This window comes from Arachis ipaensis, chromosome B03 (assembly GCF_000816755.2).
Source record: "Arachis ipaensis cultivar K30076 chromosome B03, Araip1.1, whole genome shotgun sequence".
NCBI classification, from domain to species: domain Eukaryota; kingdom Viridiplantae; phylum Streptophyta; class Magnoliopsida; order Fabales; family Fabaceae; genus Arachis; species Arachis ipaensis.
Genome location: NC_029787.2, coordinates 44,413,599 through 44,429,885, shown reverse-complemented (window position 1 = coordinate 44,429,885; position 16,287 = coordinate 44,413,599). Strand labels below are relative to the sequence as shown.

Below are 16,287 nucleotides of genomic sequence, written 5' to 3'. Positions count from 1 at the left end.
TAAAGAATGGTTCAAAGTGTATCCTATTATACCCTATTCGCACCCCTAATATATCATATATATTTTAAAAATCATACATATAGTGAAAGAGGTGAGAGTTGAGTCTACAACTTCTTTCAATAACTTAGTGTAAGTGAGTAACCACTAAATTAGTTAGTTAAATTAAAAATTTAAAACATTTGTATATTTATAAAGTTAACATAAAATAAAAATAAAATTCATATATCATTCAAAAATTTTAACATCCAAGTGTCATTTCTGAAGAACTTGATAATTATGTTATTTGTAACTTTATATTGGATTTTTTTAAGACTTTATTATTTTTAATTTTAATTTGAATTTAGTTTTTTATTTTCTATTTTATTAATATGTATAAAATTTGGAATGATTGAATTTTATATTTGCTTAAAAAAATTTGATTTTTCTGCGAGTAGGATAGGATTTAGAACTTTAGAGTGCAGATAGGATTAGGATTGAGAATTTCTCAACCCGTAGATAAGGTAGGGTAGAGTTTTAAAAAAATTTTCAACCCACAAATATAATTAAGATAGAGTCCAAACCTTAGTCTACCCTATCCATTACCAGTCCTATCTAAAACCAAGTTACACATATCATAGTTTTATACTTAATGGACTATGCTATGTGTATACCAAAATCAGCCACCAGTATAAAATACATACTAGAATATAAATATATATTAAAAATAAATTAAATCACATATATATTTATACACAAATATATTAATAACTAATTTTAGTGTACGAATATTTTTGATACTGAATTTAGTACCAAAGTCCCTTATAGATATTCCTTACTACTAGTTTGTGTCGAGCAGCGGAGTTAAAATTCACTCCCAGTCCAAGCCTAATTACTTTCATTAGTCCAAATTAACACCTCAATAAGAAAATATTATCAACTAATTATATGACATTATATTATATTACATCTATTAACTTTTTAAGGTTTTTTTTTTTTTTACTGAAGATATGGAGACTTGAACCTGCAACTTCTTAATTGAATATGGAGAGATTATGTCATTTAAGCTATTGCTTCTTGGCTTTTTAAGGTTATTATTAATTACATAATAATTACCAAATTGTCGAAACATTAAACAATATTAGGGATATTAATGTAACCATCTCCTGACTTTTAGAACTAAAACTTTTAAACTCTCTTAAGGGAAAAAAAAACATGTATCTTAATTCTTATGAGGATGATTTATTTTACTTTGGGTCCAATGTGAAATTAGAGGTGGGGAGAAAACAGAAAGTGAATTAAGGGAAAAACATAGTGGGCTATATATGGGCTAAGGAATAACGAAGAAGGCCCATTAATGAGTGAGTGAGTGAAGTCACATGTGTTTATGACGTGCAGAACCAAGCCACTGGGTAGAGGCGTAGAGCCAAACTGAGCGAATGACTCAGTGAGTGGGAGAAAGTTGGTTTAATTACTACTTTACCCTCTTTGCTTTGTCTATAGAAAGAAAATTTAGAAAAGAGCAATTGGGTTTGCGTTGTTTCACTCCCTTCTTTCTTTGTGGTTTGAGCGAAGCCGTCAAAAACAGCGAAACACAACACTCTCAGATCTGCAGCAGCTTCAATCTCTACGCCGACGCGCCTCTAACATTCATATCTCTCTCTCACTCTCGGCTCAGATCCCACGCCGATCTTCCTCAGCTTCCGTTCATCTTTCTCTCTCTTCATCGTAGCAACCAAATTCTGCTTTAAAAGAACAAAAAAAAATTGAATTTTGAGACTTGGGTTCTCATGAATTCCCCCTCTCCGGTATACCCAATTCCCTCTTTGCCTTTTCATGCTTATTTTACTTTGTTTTTTTTTTTTTTTTGGGTCGTTGAAATACCTAAAGGAGAACAAAAAATCTTCCTTTTTTCTGACTATTTTTTGTGCGGAATTTTTAGGCAGGTGACAGTTGGTGTTAGTTACATGGAGTGGGGTGATAATAACAACCACTACAAAACTTATAAAGGTACCTACTCAATATCCACTGTGTTTTCTGTTTTTTAGCCTCTTACATTTTCTTTTGGAAGACTCTGTACATTATTGGATTTTAGCTTCGTGTAATGCATGATCATGGTTCCTTTTTCAAATAGCGGGAAAAAGTGATGCTTTAGTTAAATGGTTGTTGTTGAGGGATTTACTTGTACATTGTGGACTTTGATCACCTTTTTCCAATTAAATCTGTGAACTACAGTTTGAGCTACTTTGAATTAGCATAACATGCTATGTGAAATCAAAGAAAGGGAAGTGGTTTTTCACTTCGGCATACTTTAGTTGTTAAATGATGTCTCAGTTTGAGTCTTGTTTTTCAACATCCTATCAATTTCTTGAGGATGCATTTTGTATGACTCTGAATTCCTTCTTCTCTTTTGTTTTGAGTAGGCGACCAAAAACCAATGATGGATGTGGCTCTCATTTCAAACATGGATCCAGTTAACATTGACCTGAGTTCTTCAGATAAGTCAGTTCCTGTTAATCCACAGAAACCAAGAAAGAAAACAATGACATCGGTTTTTTTGAAGTTCTTTGAGACAGCCACCGATGGGAAGACTCGAAAATGCAAGTTTTGTGGACAGAGTTATTCTATTGCAACTGCCACAGGTGAACTGTCTTCACCACCTTTTGTGGAGAAAGAGAAAGTGAAAATTTGTTCTGAGATGTAGATATTTGAATGTCTCTTTCTCTAAATAGATTTCTGTCCCCCAATGTATTTTTATTTCTTCTTTAGATAGTCTTTAATTGCAGCTTAAGTTGACCATAATCCTCATGGGCATATAGCTTTGAAACCTGATAAATGCTTATGAAACTTTGTTGTTTAAATATCTCAAGCTTTTGATTTCAATATTTCATAAATATGCTTCGCTTTTTTCATATATACATTCACTAAAATATCCTTTATTCATGAAGGCAATTTGGGACGGCATCTTGCTAATCGCCATCCAGGTTATGATAAGTCAACGGGAGAGGCTGTCAATAATGCAGCACCCCGGCCCACGGCTGTGGCCAAGAAGTCTCAGCCTCAAACTCAGCCTCAACCTCAACCTCAGCCTCAGTCTCAGCCTCAGCCTCAGCCTCAGTCTCAGCCTCAAGTAAAAGCAAACCGGGTGGATTATGATCATCTAAACTGGTTGCTGATTCGGTGGCTCGTTTTAGCTTCTCTCCCTCCTTCAACTCTGGAAGAGAAATGGCTTGTAAATTCCTACAAGTTTCTAAATCCATCTATACAGCTCTGGTCAGGTGACAAGTACAAGAATGTGCTGGGAGAAGTTTTTAGAAGCATGAAGGAAGATGTGAAAGCGATGTTAGAACATATTTCTTCCAAGTTCTCCATTACTCTTGATTTTTGGACTTCTTTTGAACAGATCTTCTATATGAGTGTAACATGTCATTGGATTGATGAAAACTGGTGTTTCCAGAAACTGCTTCTTGATATCTTGTACATACCCTATCCATGTGGTGGTGCAGAGATTTATCGATCGCTTATAAAGGTTCTTAAATTCTACAATATTGAAAACAGAATCATGTCCTGCACCCATGATAACAGTCAAGGTGCAATGCAGGCCTGCCATACATTGAAAGAGAACTTGGATGGTCAGAAAATAGGGCCATTCTGTTATATTCCATGTGCTGCTCGAACTTTGAATTCAATAATAGACGATGGATTGAAATCTGCAAAAAAAGCCATTTCTAAGATCCGCGAGTTTGTAATGGAGTTAAATGCTTCATCAGTGATCTCTGAAGATTTTGTTCAACTGACGGCAGCATATCAAGAAGGTTCTTGGAAATTTCCTCTTGATTTTACGACAAGGTGGAGTGGAAACTACCAGATGCTTGATCTTGTGTGCAAGGTACCATGTTATATTTTATAACCGCTTTAAATGAATTTGCCTGTGTTAATCTTGATCTGTTTGCGGCATCTGATTTAAATTTAAAAATGTTTGAATCAATGTTGTGAAATATGATGGATGGCTTCAAAACTAAACCTGATGGAAAAGTGTAAACCAATCTTTGTTGTTTTTATTTTGCAGGCAGGTAAATCAATGGGAGATGTTATCGGTAAATATGATGAAATTCTAGATAGCAGAATGCTTCTGAGCTCCGCGGACAAGAGTTTGGTTAACATCATGCATCAGTATCTTGAACCATTCTACAAGACCACAAACAACATATGCACCACTAAGGTTCCAACAGTGGGGCTTGTCCTTTTCTTCATGGATCATATATTAGAAACAAGTGCTACGTCCAGCGAATCGCGACACAGCCCGGAATGGCTAAAATCTGCTGCAGAAGGAATGACAGAAAAAGCCAAAAATTATATTAGTCAGGTTTCTAACATATTTACATATATGACGGCGATCCTAGATCCTAGAATCAAGGGAGAGCTGATCCCAGAGGGTTTAACCTCGGAAAATTTTCTGGATGAAGCGAGAACACACTTCATGAGAAACTATTCTACCAGTCATTTTCCATCCATGAGTTCTGGTTACAATGCACAAGAAACGGAAGATGGAGGAAGCGTCTCTTTTGCGGAGGAAATAGCTCGCAAGAAACGCCGAGCAAGCATGAACTCTGCCACAGACGAGCTTACACAGTACCTGGCGGAGGCTCCAGCCCCGATACCAACAGATGTCTTGGAGTGGTGGAAGGTTAATAGCACAAGATATCCTCGGCTATCCGTTATGGCTAGAGATTTCCTTGCTGTGCAAGCAACTTCGGTTGTGCCTGAAGAACTCTTCTGCGGCAAGGGCGACGAAATTGAGAAGCAAAGGTTCTGTCTCGCACATGATAGCGCGCAAGCTATTCTGTGTATCAAGTCGTGGATTCAGGCTGGCATCAAGTTCAAGTTCAAGTCGACCGAGATAGATTATGAGAGGTTGATGGAACTTGCAGCAACATCTGCTGCTGCAACAGATAACAGCCCTGCTAGTTCTGACAAGAAGCAAAAATAAACATTGTCACTTTTAGATTATATCTTGATTTGGGACCAAAGAATGTTTTGAAAACTTATTGTTGTATGTATTAGTGTAATGTATTATTTTGTACAGTTGAATTCTGCTAGTAACTTAACCTTGAAAGAAACACGTTCAACAAGCACCTTGTCGCAAGCAACAATTATTTTTTATTTTTTCACTTATGAACCTGTCAATATCAGAACAGGAATAACTTCAAGGCAACTTGGCTTATACAACTCTTAACAAACCAAATTACATTCCAAGTAGTTTGGATAGGTCCATAAGTAATTTCTTTTTTTGAGTAAATGGTTAAAATGGTTCCTGAAAGATCAGGCGATCTCCAATTTGGTCTCCAAAAAATTGTTTTAATCAAATTCATCTCCGAAAGATTTTTATTTAGTCACGTTAATCCTTCCATCACTTCTCTTGCTAATGGCGTTAACGGAAGCTAACGTGGCACATTAGGATCCATGTCAGCACACCCCTATCCATCTCAGTTGTCTGTCAGTACGACTACTTTACGAAATTTCGTCAAATTAATCCCTAACTAATAAACCCTAATCCCATCATAGTGCATATATGTCCCCTTATGTTGGAGTTAAGTTGCAGAGGTTCAGAAACCAATATTGGAGGTCACCGGCATGATGGGTGGTGAAAACAGAGGTCGTCATAGAGGGATCTCTTGTCACTCAGTTGGTAACTATGGGTCTAATTCGTTTATGCGAAGAAAGAGGAAAAATAAAGACTTTATATGTCATTGTGGGTTGAAGAAGTTGATTGAGAAATCTGGAACTTTAGAAAACTCAGATAGATTGTTCCATACATATCCAAGATACCGGGTGAGTTGTTCTCATGAATTCCTTTATCTTTAATATTCTTACTAGTTGTGAGGGTTTTCAATCATAAGATTTCTTAAATTTCTGCAGAATGGCAGCCATTGCAACTTCTTCAAGTAAGTTGATGAAAATGAATATGATGAAAAAAATGAAGATGCAGAAGTAGAGAGCAATCATGATGAATAGAAAGTATACATTGCATGGAGAATGAGAAGTTTGGAAGCAGAAGTCAAATTTGCAAAAATGCTAATGACCTCTATGTTCATTGGATTGATAATTGTAATTTTAGTTGTGGGATTAATTTGCACATTTTGTATTTTCAAGTGATAGTGCTATTAATTTGTTCTTAGGCATGTAATGTGTAATGAACAAGAACGAATTGATATGTCCTATTGTATTCAATTAGCAATGAATTGAACAACTTGTTTTTTTAAATTTAATTTTAGCAAGATTATCCTTTAAATTGTAACCTGATTAATTAAACTTAAAAGTAGGGGTTGAAATTAACATTTTATGAAATCAGTTAACACATTACACAATTTTACCTAATTATACAAGATTACAATGATATGTAGATAAACTAAATATTTTCATATATTAAAACTGAAACAGCAATATTGTTTGATCATAATTATCTAATTGATATCCAAAAAGTTAACTATATTAACTTAATCAAAAGCCTAAACCAAAAAAATGGATTTAACAATGAAACCAACCACAATATTTTTAATGGCAATAAAAAAGTCTTATACAAAAAAATATATCACTAGTCCTAATTACATAATGTTTAGAAATCAACATTAAGTAGGTTTATCCTTTTTTTTAAAAGGTTTGAATCCTAGAGTAAGAACAAAAGTCATATAGTCTACAAGTCTTTTGGCAGTGACAGACCTAGTTTTTCCTAATAATTTCAATAGAAAAAGAAGCTGTTGATGTTGCAACAATTTGGGGGGAGGCATTTCCTCTGGCTCTTCCCTTGACAACTTCTAGTTTTGCGGGCTTTGCACAATTTTCTTCATAATTTCAACAAGAATTTCATCTAACATTTAAAAACAATTTCAGTTACAAATATAAACAACAACATTTAATTTTTTCAAGTTACAAATGTAACCTGTTGTGAGTTTCGTGTGTGTTGTGTTGATGGATAGGCATCTATCTGGTTAAGCACAAACTCAGTTGGAGCGTTTTGCTCGGCTGCGGATGGTGGAGGGAGTGAGTGATGTGGTTCAGTACTTAGAGCAGCAGGGGCAGCATCAAATGGAGGGGCGGCAATAGTTACAAGTTGCAGGCTTGCAGCTGCATTTGCCTTGCTTATTCCTTTCCCTCCATCTATTTTTTCTTTTTACAAGTTCTCTTGTTATGACCAACTTTACTAGTAGAACATGCACCTGATGATGGGAGGTCCTTCCATCTACAAAGGAATAAAGATAAAACTTAGCCTAAATTCAAAATGACAAACAATTCTATAATGTACATTATTTGATTACAAGAGTTTTGACAACAAAAAAAAAAAGTTCAATTCATTAATAATAGCATACAAGAAAAATTAGCATTTATATTCTTTAAGAGTATTATCTAAACAATATCATACAAGTAAATTTATTGATGGAGATATTATACATTGTTTCACATGGTTGTGCCAAAAGATTGTTTTTCATGCCAAAGTAAAACTTTTTTGGTTTAGCCCTCGTGCCATGTTAGCTTTTGTTAACGGTGTTAGCGAAAGAATTGACGAAAGGACTAACTTGACTAACTAAAAATCTTCTAGGGTTGAATTTAATTTAAACTTTTTTTTTCAAAAATTAAATTAGAGATCGCGTGATCTTTTAGAGATCGTTTTGACCATTTATTTTTATTTATATGTTATTTTTAATATAAATATTTATTTTTTAAATTTTTTTTTAAAAAAAAATTTAATTAAATTGTTTATCCAAAATGAGTAAATTGTAGAATTTTAAAAAGTGCAACTTGATTTTTGAAGTTAAATCCCTAATAAGGGCATTGCCTACTACTATGTACTATCATTTATACAAAAAATAAAATAGGAAGAGATCAGAGAAAAAAAAAAAAAAACAAAATTTAGTTAAGAATATAAGGGATAAAATTTGTTTGCCTACCACTATTATTTATATTTATTGATAAAAATAGAGTATAAATATTTAATAAATAATAACATAACCAGTACACTAATTTTTTTGTTTTTATATAATTTATAAAATGGAGATAAACTCTAAAATGTGATGGGATTGAGATTTGCTGCATAGTTAGGAGGTGCAGACCAAAATTTTATATCAGCGTTTTCATTAAAACAAACACGCAAGCTTCGCTAACAATTTCTGGCTGCCACACCCCTTATTCATACAAATCTCTCCTAATGCCACAATATCGACAGATACAAAATAGTATATAAATATTTTTTAAAAATCATGTCCAAATTAACAAATTTGTTAGGCAGAGAAATAAATGAGTTAAAAAAAAGGAAAAGAAACAGTCCTAATTCGAGGCAAGGAAACGAGATCCCCATCCACCCCCACCGAAAAGTGCAAGAAAGAAACCCCACTTCGACCGTTCCACGTACCCTTCTTGCATGTCACCAAAATACCACCTTCTCTCTCACACTTGTCTTTCTCACTCTCTCTCTCTCTTTACACAACACAACACAACACAACAATACCACTCTTCTCTCTCATTCCTTCACCATCATTCTCAATAACCATGGCAGACAGACCCACCTTCCAAACACCGCTATCACCGCACCATGTGTTCCTCCGAAGGCTCCAAGATCACACTCCCAACTCCACCCAGCTCGCCGGCCTCTTAACCCTTCTCATCACCGGTTCAATCTTGCTCCTCCTCACCGGCCTAACCGTCACCGGAACCGTAATCGCCATGATTTTCTTCTCCCCCTTGATAATCATCTCCAGCCCTGTTTGGGTCCCAATCGGAACCCTATTTCTTCTCATAACCGCCGCCTTCTTATCCATGTGCGGATTCGGGATCGTTCTCGTCGCCGCCGTGTCTTGGATGTACCGTTACTTCCGGGGAATGCACCCGCCCGGTTCCGACCGGGTCGATTACGCCCGGATCCGGATCTACGATACGGCCACCCACGTCAAGGACTACGCTAGAGAATACGGTGGCTACTTGCAGAGTAAGGTCAAAGATGCTGCACCCGGTGCTTAGCTTCGCTCTGATCCGTTCATTCAGGACGCGAACCAAACCGGTGTTTGTTTGGACCGATTTGGATCGGGTAATGGTGAACCGGTTTTTTTTATAATTTTTGGTATTGTTATTTGTATGGTGTATAATTATTACTACTCTGTAGGAGTTAATTATTCCCTTCCGCTGTTATTTTATTCTTGCGTTGTTTCATTTCTTCCTTTTTCTTATGGGGGTTTTCGGGTGTGTGTAATTTTGATGAAGACATGAGAATTGCCATCAACATCCGATTATGTATTTTTTTTCACAAAGAAGAAATGATATCGAATAGCACTGTTATATTAATTTAGGTGTTGGGTTTTAATTTTTTTCGCAAAGTTTTGGAATAAATGTATTTAATTTGGGAAGTAATGAATTTAATTATAAAACCTTGTTCCTTTCCTCCTTATGTTGATCCATGATAAGTGGAAGCGTGGAACTAATAATGTCCTAGATTAGTGTACACTATAATTGTCTCTTTCTAAATATTAGTGTTTAATCATTTGTTGGATTATTCCAACATATCTTCTCTTAGGAAGAAGGAAATTAGAAAGGAACAGTTGGAGATATTGTTGGAGGAAACACTCTCAATCATGAAAGAATGGCCGAATGTGCAAGAGAAAGAGGAGATGTTGCGGCTGGAAAATCAGTTGACTGAAGCCTATACTATGGAGGAACAATTTTGGGGGATCAAAATACAGGGTTCTTTCGTTTCAAGCATCAAGCAAGAAACAAAAGGAATAAAATTTGGAAATTAGAAGATGAGGATAGACAATGGTGTATTACTCCTCACTACTGGGGCTAGAGCTCAAAGATACTTTGAGAACCTATTCTTAATAGACAATCCTATTGATCCAACCAAGGCATTAAGAAGTACAAGAAGGAAGATCTCAGCCGACACACAGGGGATTACCAAGGCTGATTATTGATGAAGAGATTAAGAAGGCATTGTTTAATCTTGAGGCAGTCTCAGGAGATGAGTATGTAGAGCCGCCAACAGTTTTTTTTGGAGGTAATAAAATTTTCAAAAGTTTCTATCATATATAAATCTATTAATCCCCAAAGTGAATAACGCCATGACAATGTCTCAGATAAGGTTTATTAGTCTAGCCACGATTTTTTTATAAAATTATCTCTAAAATTTTTGTTCATAATGATTTAGCACTGAAACATGAGTAAGGCACACGATCCGATAGAGTAGAGTTTTATATGGTTTTTATTGGAGAAATTGGAGTTCTGTGCTAGATGGATAGAGTGGATGAAGAAGTTTTGTATGAATTTAATGGCGCCCAAACCAATACTTAATATGTGCAAAGGGTCTTTTTTGTGGCAACTACTCTTATGAAAATGCCAAAAACATCTTTTTATGATGATCATTGTTTAAAAAATGTAACTTATTTGTTTAGCAACACTTTAAATAAAAGTAACACTTTTACTTCAAATAAAAATCAAACCCTACAATCTATCATCTAATAGTCAAAATGATGTATCTTCACATGATAACAATCATTAAATTTTCATTGGAGTAGCCACCCTTTTTTGTATCTATTCCACAAGAGAGAACAGGAATTTCGGCGGAACACTAGATGTCTATTCATCAATTATATTTTATTTGCAGACAGTTATTTTGCAACAAAGTTGCAACAATTTACTGCTTATTCTAGATATATACAGGAGACTTGGTGAACAATTAGTTAATAAATGACCGTTTGTACTTATAAAAAATGAAAATGCTGACATATGTACCCACACTAGATCGAAACTAAACTTGTGCCCACGCAAGATGCTCTCCGTGTGACAAAAGTACCTTACGTGGCACTTCAATCCTCTAAAAACAGAGTACTTTTGTCACACGGAGAACGGAGAACATCTTGCGTAGGTACAAGTTTAATTTCGATTAATGTGGGTACATCTGTCAGCGTTTTCATCTTTTATAGGTACAAATGGTCATTTATTCTTAAAATAAGGTTGCGAGAACCGGATCGGTCAATAAACCAGTAAGGTAACTGGTTCATTAGTTCAATAGTTCGATTGAAGTTTAATCAAAGTTTAACCAGTTTAATTAAATATTAAATAAGTTGAATTCAACTTATGATTTTAAATATTTAAATTCAATAATTTTAACCTAATAAAATTTAAAAGAGTAAAGGACATTTTCGTTCCTGACTTTTTTTTTTTGCGGACATTTTCGTCCTCAAGGAATGAAAAATACATTAAAGCCACTGATCTCTGAAAAACGTGGACATTTATGTCCTTCCGTTAAATTCAGCCGTTTGCACTGGACGGAAAAGGCTGAGCTGGCAGAGATGGCGTTGAGGTGGCACGTAACGGAGGCCAGGTGACATGGAGCATTTTGTAACAGGACATATAAGTCCCTGGAGACAAAAACGACGCCGTTTCGTCTCCTCCCCCAATCTTTCGAATTTCTCTGCCCTTTTCTTCTTCCTTCGTCCCTTTTTCCTTCCATTCTTCTTCTAAGGTGAGATATACGAGGGCGAAGAAATAGAATCTGGAGAGATATACGAGGGCGAAGATGATGAGGATGGAGATGAAGTTTTTGTTGAATGAATACACAACACGGAATCGGAATAAACCCTTGGAAGGGATGACTTAGGGGCTGTGACAATCTCCTCCATATGAGAAGAGGAAACTTTACGCCTTAAGGCACTCCAACTACTCTCTCTTGCAGGAAGATGGGTTTCATGTTCATCCTCTGATGATGGAAATGGTGGCACAAAACTTCCAACAATAGCTTTTTGGAAAACTTCATAATCAACATCATAGGAGCCCACTTTCCTCTCACCAGGCTGAACCTTAGCACTTGATTTGAAACTTTCTACTTTACTGTAAGATTTATCCATCAAAGGCAAGAACCTTGAGAATACTTCCCAGAAGTTAGCAGGTTCATGAGATTCCCTACTCACTTTAACGGGTCCTTCCGCTTTCTCATAGCGAATAATCTGACCAACAGCACCTCTGGCATCCCTTTCCATGATGGGATCACACTTCATACCAATCCAACTGCATGCACCCTCTTTTGGCACTGCAACAACTGGCAAGCAAACCCCATATTTGGATCGGCAATACCCCTTGCATCCTTCACCAACTGAAAAGGTCAAAAACATTCCATGTGAATCTCATTGAAATTTTCACTCCCCATCAGAAGAAAAACAACATCTTAAAGGTCAATTTCAACAGTTTTTTGGCAAAACAAACAAAAACAACATGGGAAAAAAGGGAAAAAGAGTTCACCTTTACAATTATGCAAATTGAGGACCCTCAAGCATGTGAAACCATTGGCAATGACGTTGAGGTCGGAATCGGTGACGCCGGGATAGAATGACCACGAAACGGACTGGGCAAGGTTCGATTCGAGCAAGCGCGTGAATCTATCAGCCATTCTGCGAAGCCTGTGTGGACCTGCACGCGCCGCAAGCTTCTTCCTTTCGGTGCTCTGCAATCGGAGCCACCTCTTACACACCAACCCGAAGATCTCCTTGTCCTTCTCGCTCTCCAGCTTCGCCAGGATCGAACGAAGCTCGTCGTCAGTGAGAGTGTCATTTATGCAGAGGTTCGAGGATCCCGATCCGACACTGTTCATTATTGTTCGTGCGGAGGAAAACCCTAACCCCTCAAGATTTGAGACTAATTTTTGCAGAGAGGCGGTGGCGCGGCGGTAGTGGGTCACCGAGAAGGTTGTCGCAGACGAACGGTGGGTGGAAGGAGGATAAGAAGAGAGAGAGACTAATGGGAGTAAGGGGGTGAGAAAGGGAAGAAGATGCGAAAAGAGAGGAAGGAGGAGGTCGCCGGCGTTGATGGTGGCTGACAGAGGCGCGGCTGTGCGGCGGTGATGGAGGCAGGGCCGAGGAAGAAGAATGGAAGGGAAGAAGGATGAAGGAAGAAGAAAAGGGTAGAGAAATTTGAAAGAATGGGGGAGGATACAAAAAACGACGTTGTTTTCGTCTCCACTGTCTCCAGGGACTTATATGTCCTGTTACGAAATGCTCCATGCCACCTGGCCTCCGTTACGTGCCACCTCAGCGCCACCTCTGCCAACTCAGCCTTTTCCGTCCAGTGCAAACGGCTGAATTCAACGGAAGGACATAAATATCCACGTTTTTCAGCAGTCAGGGGCTTTAATGTATTTTCCATTGCTTGAGGACGAAAATGTCCGCGAAAAAAAAGGTCAGCGACAAAATTGTCCTTTACTCAATTTAAAATTTTACAATTTTACCTAATAAATTATTTATAATTTATCAATAAAAATTCATAAATGACTTTAAACATCAAAATTTAAACCTAAATTAGATGAAATCGCACGTAAATGACAAACATAATGCTCAATAAATAACCAAAAAAATTTAACCATAAGCAAAAACATCATTCATCCTCCGTAATAAGCAACATCATCTCAGAAAATCAGCAACTCAGAATAAGTAAACATCAACAAAATCATTAGAGAAAAGGATAAATAGGTCCCTGACTTATCTATTTGTCCCGCGGACATTTTTGTCTTTGACCATTAAAAAATACTTTTAAGTCCCTGACCTTCACAAAACTTGGACGGATCAATTCCTCCGTCCAAATGCTTCCGTCAGGGACTGATCCGTCCAAATGCCTCTGTCAGGAACTGATCCGTCTAAGTTTTGTGAAGGTCAGGGACTTAAAAATATTTTTCAATGGTCAGGGACGAAAATATCCGCGGGGCAAAAGGTCAGGGACCTATTTGTCCTTTTCTCAAATCATTATAATTAACTCAACAACTCAAAATTAAACCCAACTTACAATTAAACCTAACTCAACAATTTAGAATTAAATAAGCAAAAATAAATTGAAGATAGAGAGCTTGGGTGAGAAGGGAAATGATGATATCTGCCACAAACAATGAGATCCCAATATTATTAATAAAAGTATTAACAAATTCTGAAAATCAGCAACTCAATATTATTAACAAAAGTACAAATTACAAAATAAACAAAAAATAATTTCAAGCAACAGTGTTTACCGTCACAAAGGGAGGAAGGGAAGTGATGGTGACGAAAGAATGGGAACTGTCGATGAAGACAAAGAGATAGAGCTCGGATGAGAGAAGAGGTTAATTGTCGGTTCGACCGGTTCTCTGACTGATTTTTTATTAGAAGATTTTGGAGGTCAATCAAATCAACCATGTGACCAATTCTCAATTAATTCGGTTGAACCGGCCTGATTTGATTTTTATAACTAATAAATTAATTATTTTTTTTAATAAAAATACTCCGCAGAGCTAGCTGATCTACTTGAAATTCTGAATGGGAGTACTCAGGATAAGTATTTGGGGCTGTCCTCTATGGTTAATAGATCGAAGTATGAGACGCTTGCTTATGTAAAAGGCAAAGTCAGCAAAAAGCTCAACCATTGGAAGAGAAATCTTTTGTTAGTCATTGGAAAAGAAATACTGATCAAGATGGTGGGCACTTCTATTCTTATATACACTCTTAGTTGTTTAAATTTCCTGGGTCTGTAATTGATGAGCTACATAGACTGGTGATGAATTTTTGATGGGGTTAAAGGTAGAGTGAAAGAAAGATGCACTAGATTAGATGGGATACGTTGAGCAGAGAAAAGTTTGTAGGCGGCTTAGGTTTCAAAGATCTAAAGGTTTTCAATCTGGCAATATTAGTAAAGCAGGGATGGAGATTATTAATCAAGCCTCATTCTCTATTCTACAAAATCTTTAAAAACGAATACTTCAGGCTCACCTCTTCTTTATGCAATGAAGGGGAACAAGCTTTCCTAGGCATGAGAGTCTCTTGGAGGGATGAAAGATACTTAAAAAAGGCATGGAATGAAGAATTTCAAAACATGGCTAAGTGAAATGGTAGGATGATTCTTGGTTTGGTGACGAACCTCCTTTCAGTGTTCTAAAGAATGAAACCAGTAAGTTTTGGATGAGGCAACTGATGGATGAAACGAGTTCATGCGATCTGAAAAAAATAAATGAAAATTTCCCAAACAAACATTGAAGGAGAAGAACACTTACTGGTATGGATTTACAATAACTCTGGAGTGTACTCTGTGAAAACTAGCCATGAACTTGCATATCATTTCTTCCACCCCTCTATCGAATTCCTACATGAACAATTTAAGTAAAAATGGAATATGGAAAGCAATTTGGAAGCTTATATGCCAATCAAAAATCAAAGTCTTCATATGGAAAGTGATACATAATGGACTAGCGATGAAGGAGAAGATCCATAAACGCATACCTCACGCTGACTCGATATGTCCGCGTTGCTCCACTCCACCGGAATAATTTCTTCACGCCCTTGTATTTTGTCCAGAATCGAAAGCTATATGGAATAAATCATCCGTGGCCAGCTTAATACCTAGAAATCAAGTTCTTGAGCTATGGAAGTGGTGGATTGAACTTGTGGATACGCTGACAAGAGGAAGAGACTCCAAGATGAAGATGGCTCATATTGCAGTACATTTAAAATCCAAAATATTGTCAATGAGATAAAAAATTATAATCAAATTTTGGCTAACTAATTTAATAAAATAATTTTAAAAATTATATTCATATTATTAAAAATTAGTTAACTAAAATCAAATTTTAAAAATTAATTTTTAACCAGTTAATCAAAATTAAAACCAAATTTTATTTGTGAAAATTGGTTTTTAATTAATTTTTTTTTGGAAAAATCGATTTGTTTATATAGAAATCGGTCTTTTAAATAAAAATTAATTATTTTTTTAAGAGTAAATATCGTTTTGTCTCCAACGTTTGGGGTAAGTCTCAAAGTTGTCCCTAAGATTTGAATCGTCCTATTTAAATTCCTAACGTTTCAAAATTGACGGCAGAACAAAATTGAGACGATTTTAAAACGTTAGGGGACTTAAATAGGACGAAAACGTTGAGGACAAGAATGATACATAGAAATAAATTTTAATTTTATTCTTCATTAATATCAATCTTTTACGGTACATAGTTATTCAATTATTTTTTAATCACATTTAACTAAATTACACTTAATCACATTACTTTTATTCTAAATCATTTTTTTATAATTTTACTCTTAAAGATTTTTACTCATCATGAAATGTTTGTAAATGACTAGAATCACATTACTTTATTGTATATGTATCATTTTTTTCCCATAGGTTTATGTACTAGTCATTCTACAAATATTTTATGATGAGTAAAAATTTTTAAGAGTAAAATTATAAAAAAATAAATTTATTTAGAATAAAATTAATGTGATTAAGTATAATTTACTTAGATGTGATTAAAAAATAATTAAATAA

At 35.8% G+C, this 16,287-nt stretch overlaps 2 protein-coding genes and 1 long non-coding RNA gene across 4 annotated transcripts; 2 read left to right on the top strand and 1 right to left on the bottom strand.

The window, feature by feature from the left end:
* LOC107630400 (zinc finger BED domain-containing protein DAYSLEEPER) lies at positions 1,475-5,122 on the top strand. Its single transcript, XM_016333510.2, has 5 exons — positions 1,475-1,784; positions 1,919-1,986; positions 2,400-2,618; positions 2,925-3,865; positions 4,046-5,122. Exons 2-5 carry the CDS (start codon positions 1,944-1,946, stop codon positions 4,964-4,966), a joined length of 2,124 nt encoding a protein of 707 aa, XP_016188996.1. The 5' UTR covers positions 1,475-1,784; positions 1,919-1,943; the 3' UTR covers positions 4,967-5,122.
* On the bottom strand, positions 6,501-15,476 carry LOC107630402. Of its 2 annotated transcripts, XR_002359338.1 has the most exons (4): positions 15,249-15,476; positions 15,023-15,111; positions 6,917-7,216; positions 6,502-6,844 (listed from the first exon to the last, which is right to left on the bottom strand). It is a non-coding gene; the product is annotated as an uncharacterized LOC107630402 (long non-coding RNA). The 2 variants fall into 2 exon arrangements; XR_002359337.1 differs by having other exon boundaries at positions 6,501-7,216.
* LOC107630401 (oleosin 1) lies at positions 8,411-9,042 on the top strand. Its single transcript, XM_016333511.2, has one exon. It carries the CDS (start codon positions 8,521-8,523, stop codon positions 8,986-8,988), a length of 468 nt encoding a protein of 155 aa, XP_016188997.1. The 5' UTR covers positions 8,411-8,520; the 3' UTR covers positions 8,989-9,042.

What these genes read in the sequence shown, in the direction of transcription:
- LOC107630400 (XM_016333510.2), top strand. Translation starts at nt 1,944, where the DNA reads ATGGAGTGGGGTGATAATAACAACCACTACAAAACTTATAAAG. An exon ending in TTCTATTGCAACTGCCACAG is followed by an intron (nt 2,619 to 2,924) that starts GTGAACTGTCTT and finishes TTATTCATGAAG; the next exon opens with GCAATTTGGGACGGCATCTT. An exon ending in TGCTTGATCTTGTGTGCAAG is followed by an intron (nt 3,866 to 4,045) that starts GTACCATGTTAT and finishes TTTATTTTGCAG; the next exon opens with GCAGGTAAATCAATGGGAGA.
- LOC107630401 (XM_016333511.2), top strand. Translation starts at nt 8,521, where the DNA reads ATGGCAGACAGACCCACCTTCCAAACACCGCTATCACCGCACCATGTG.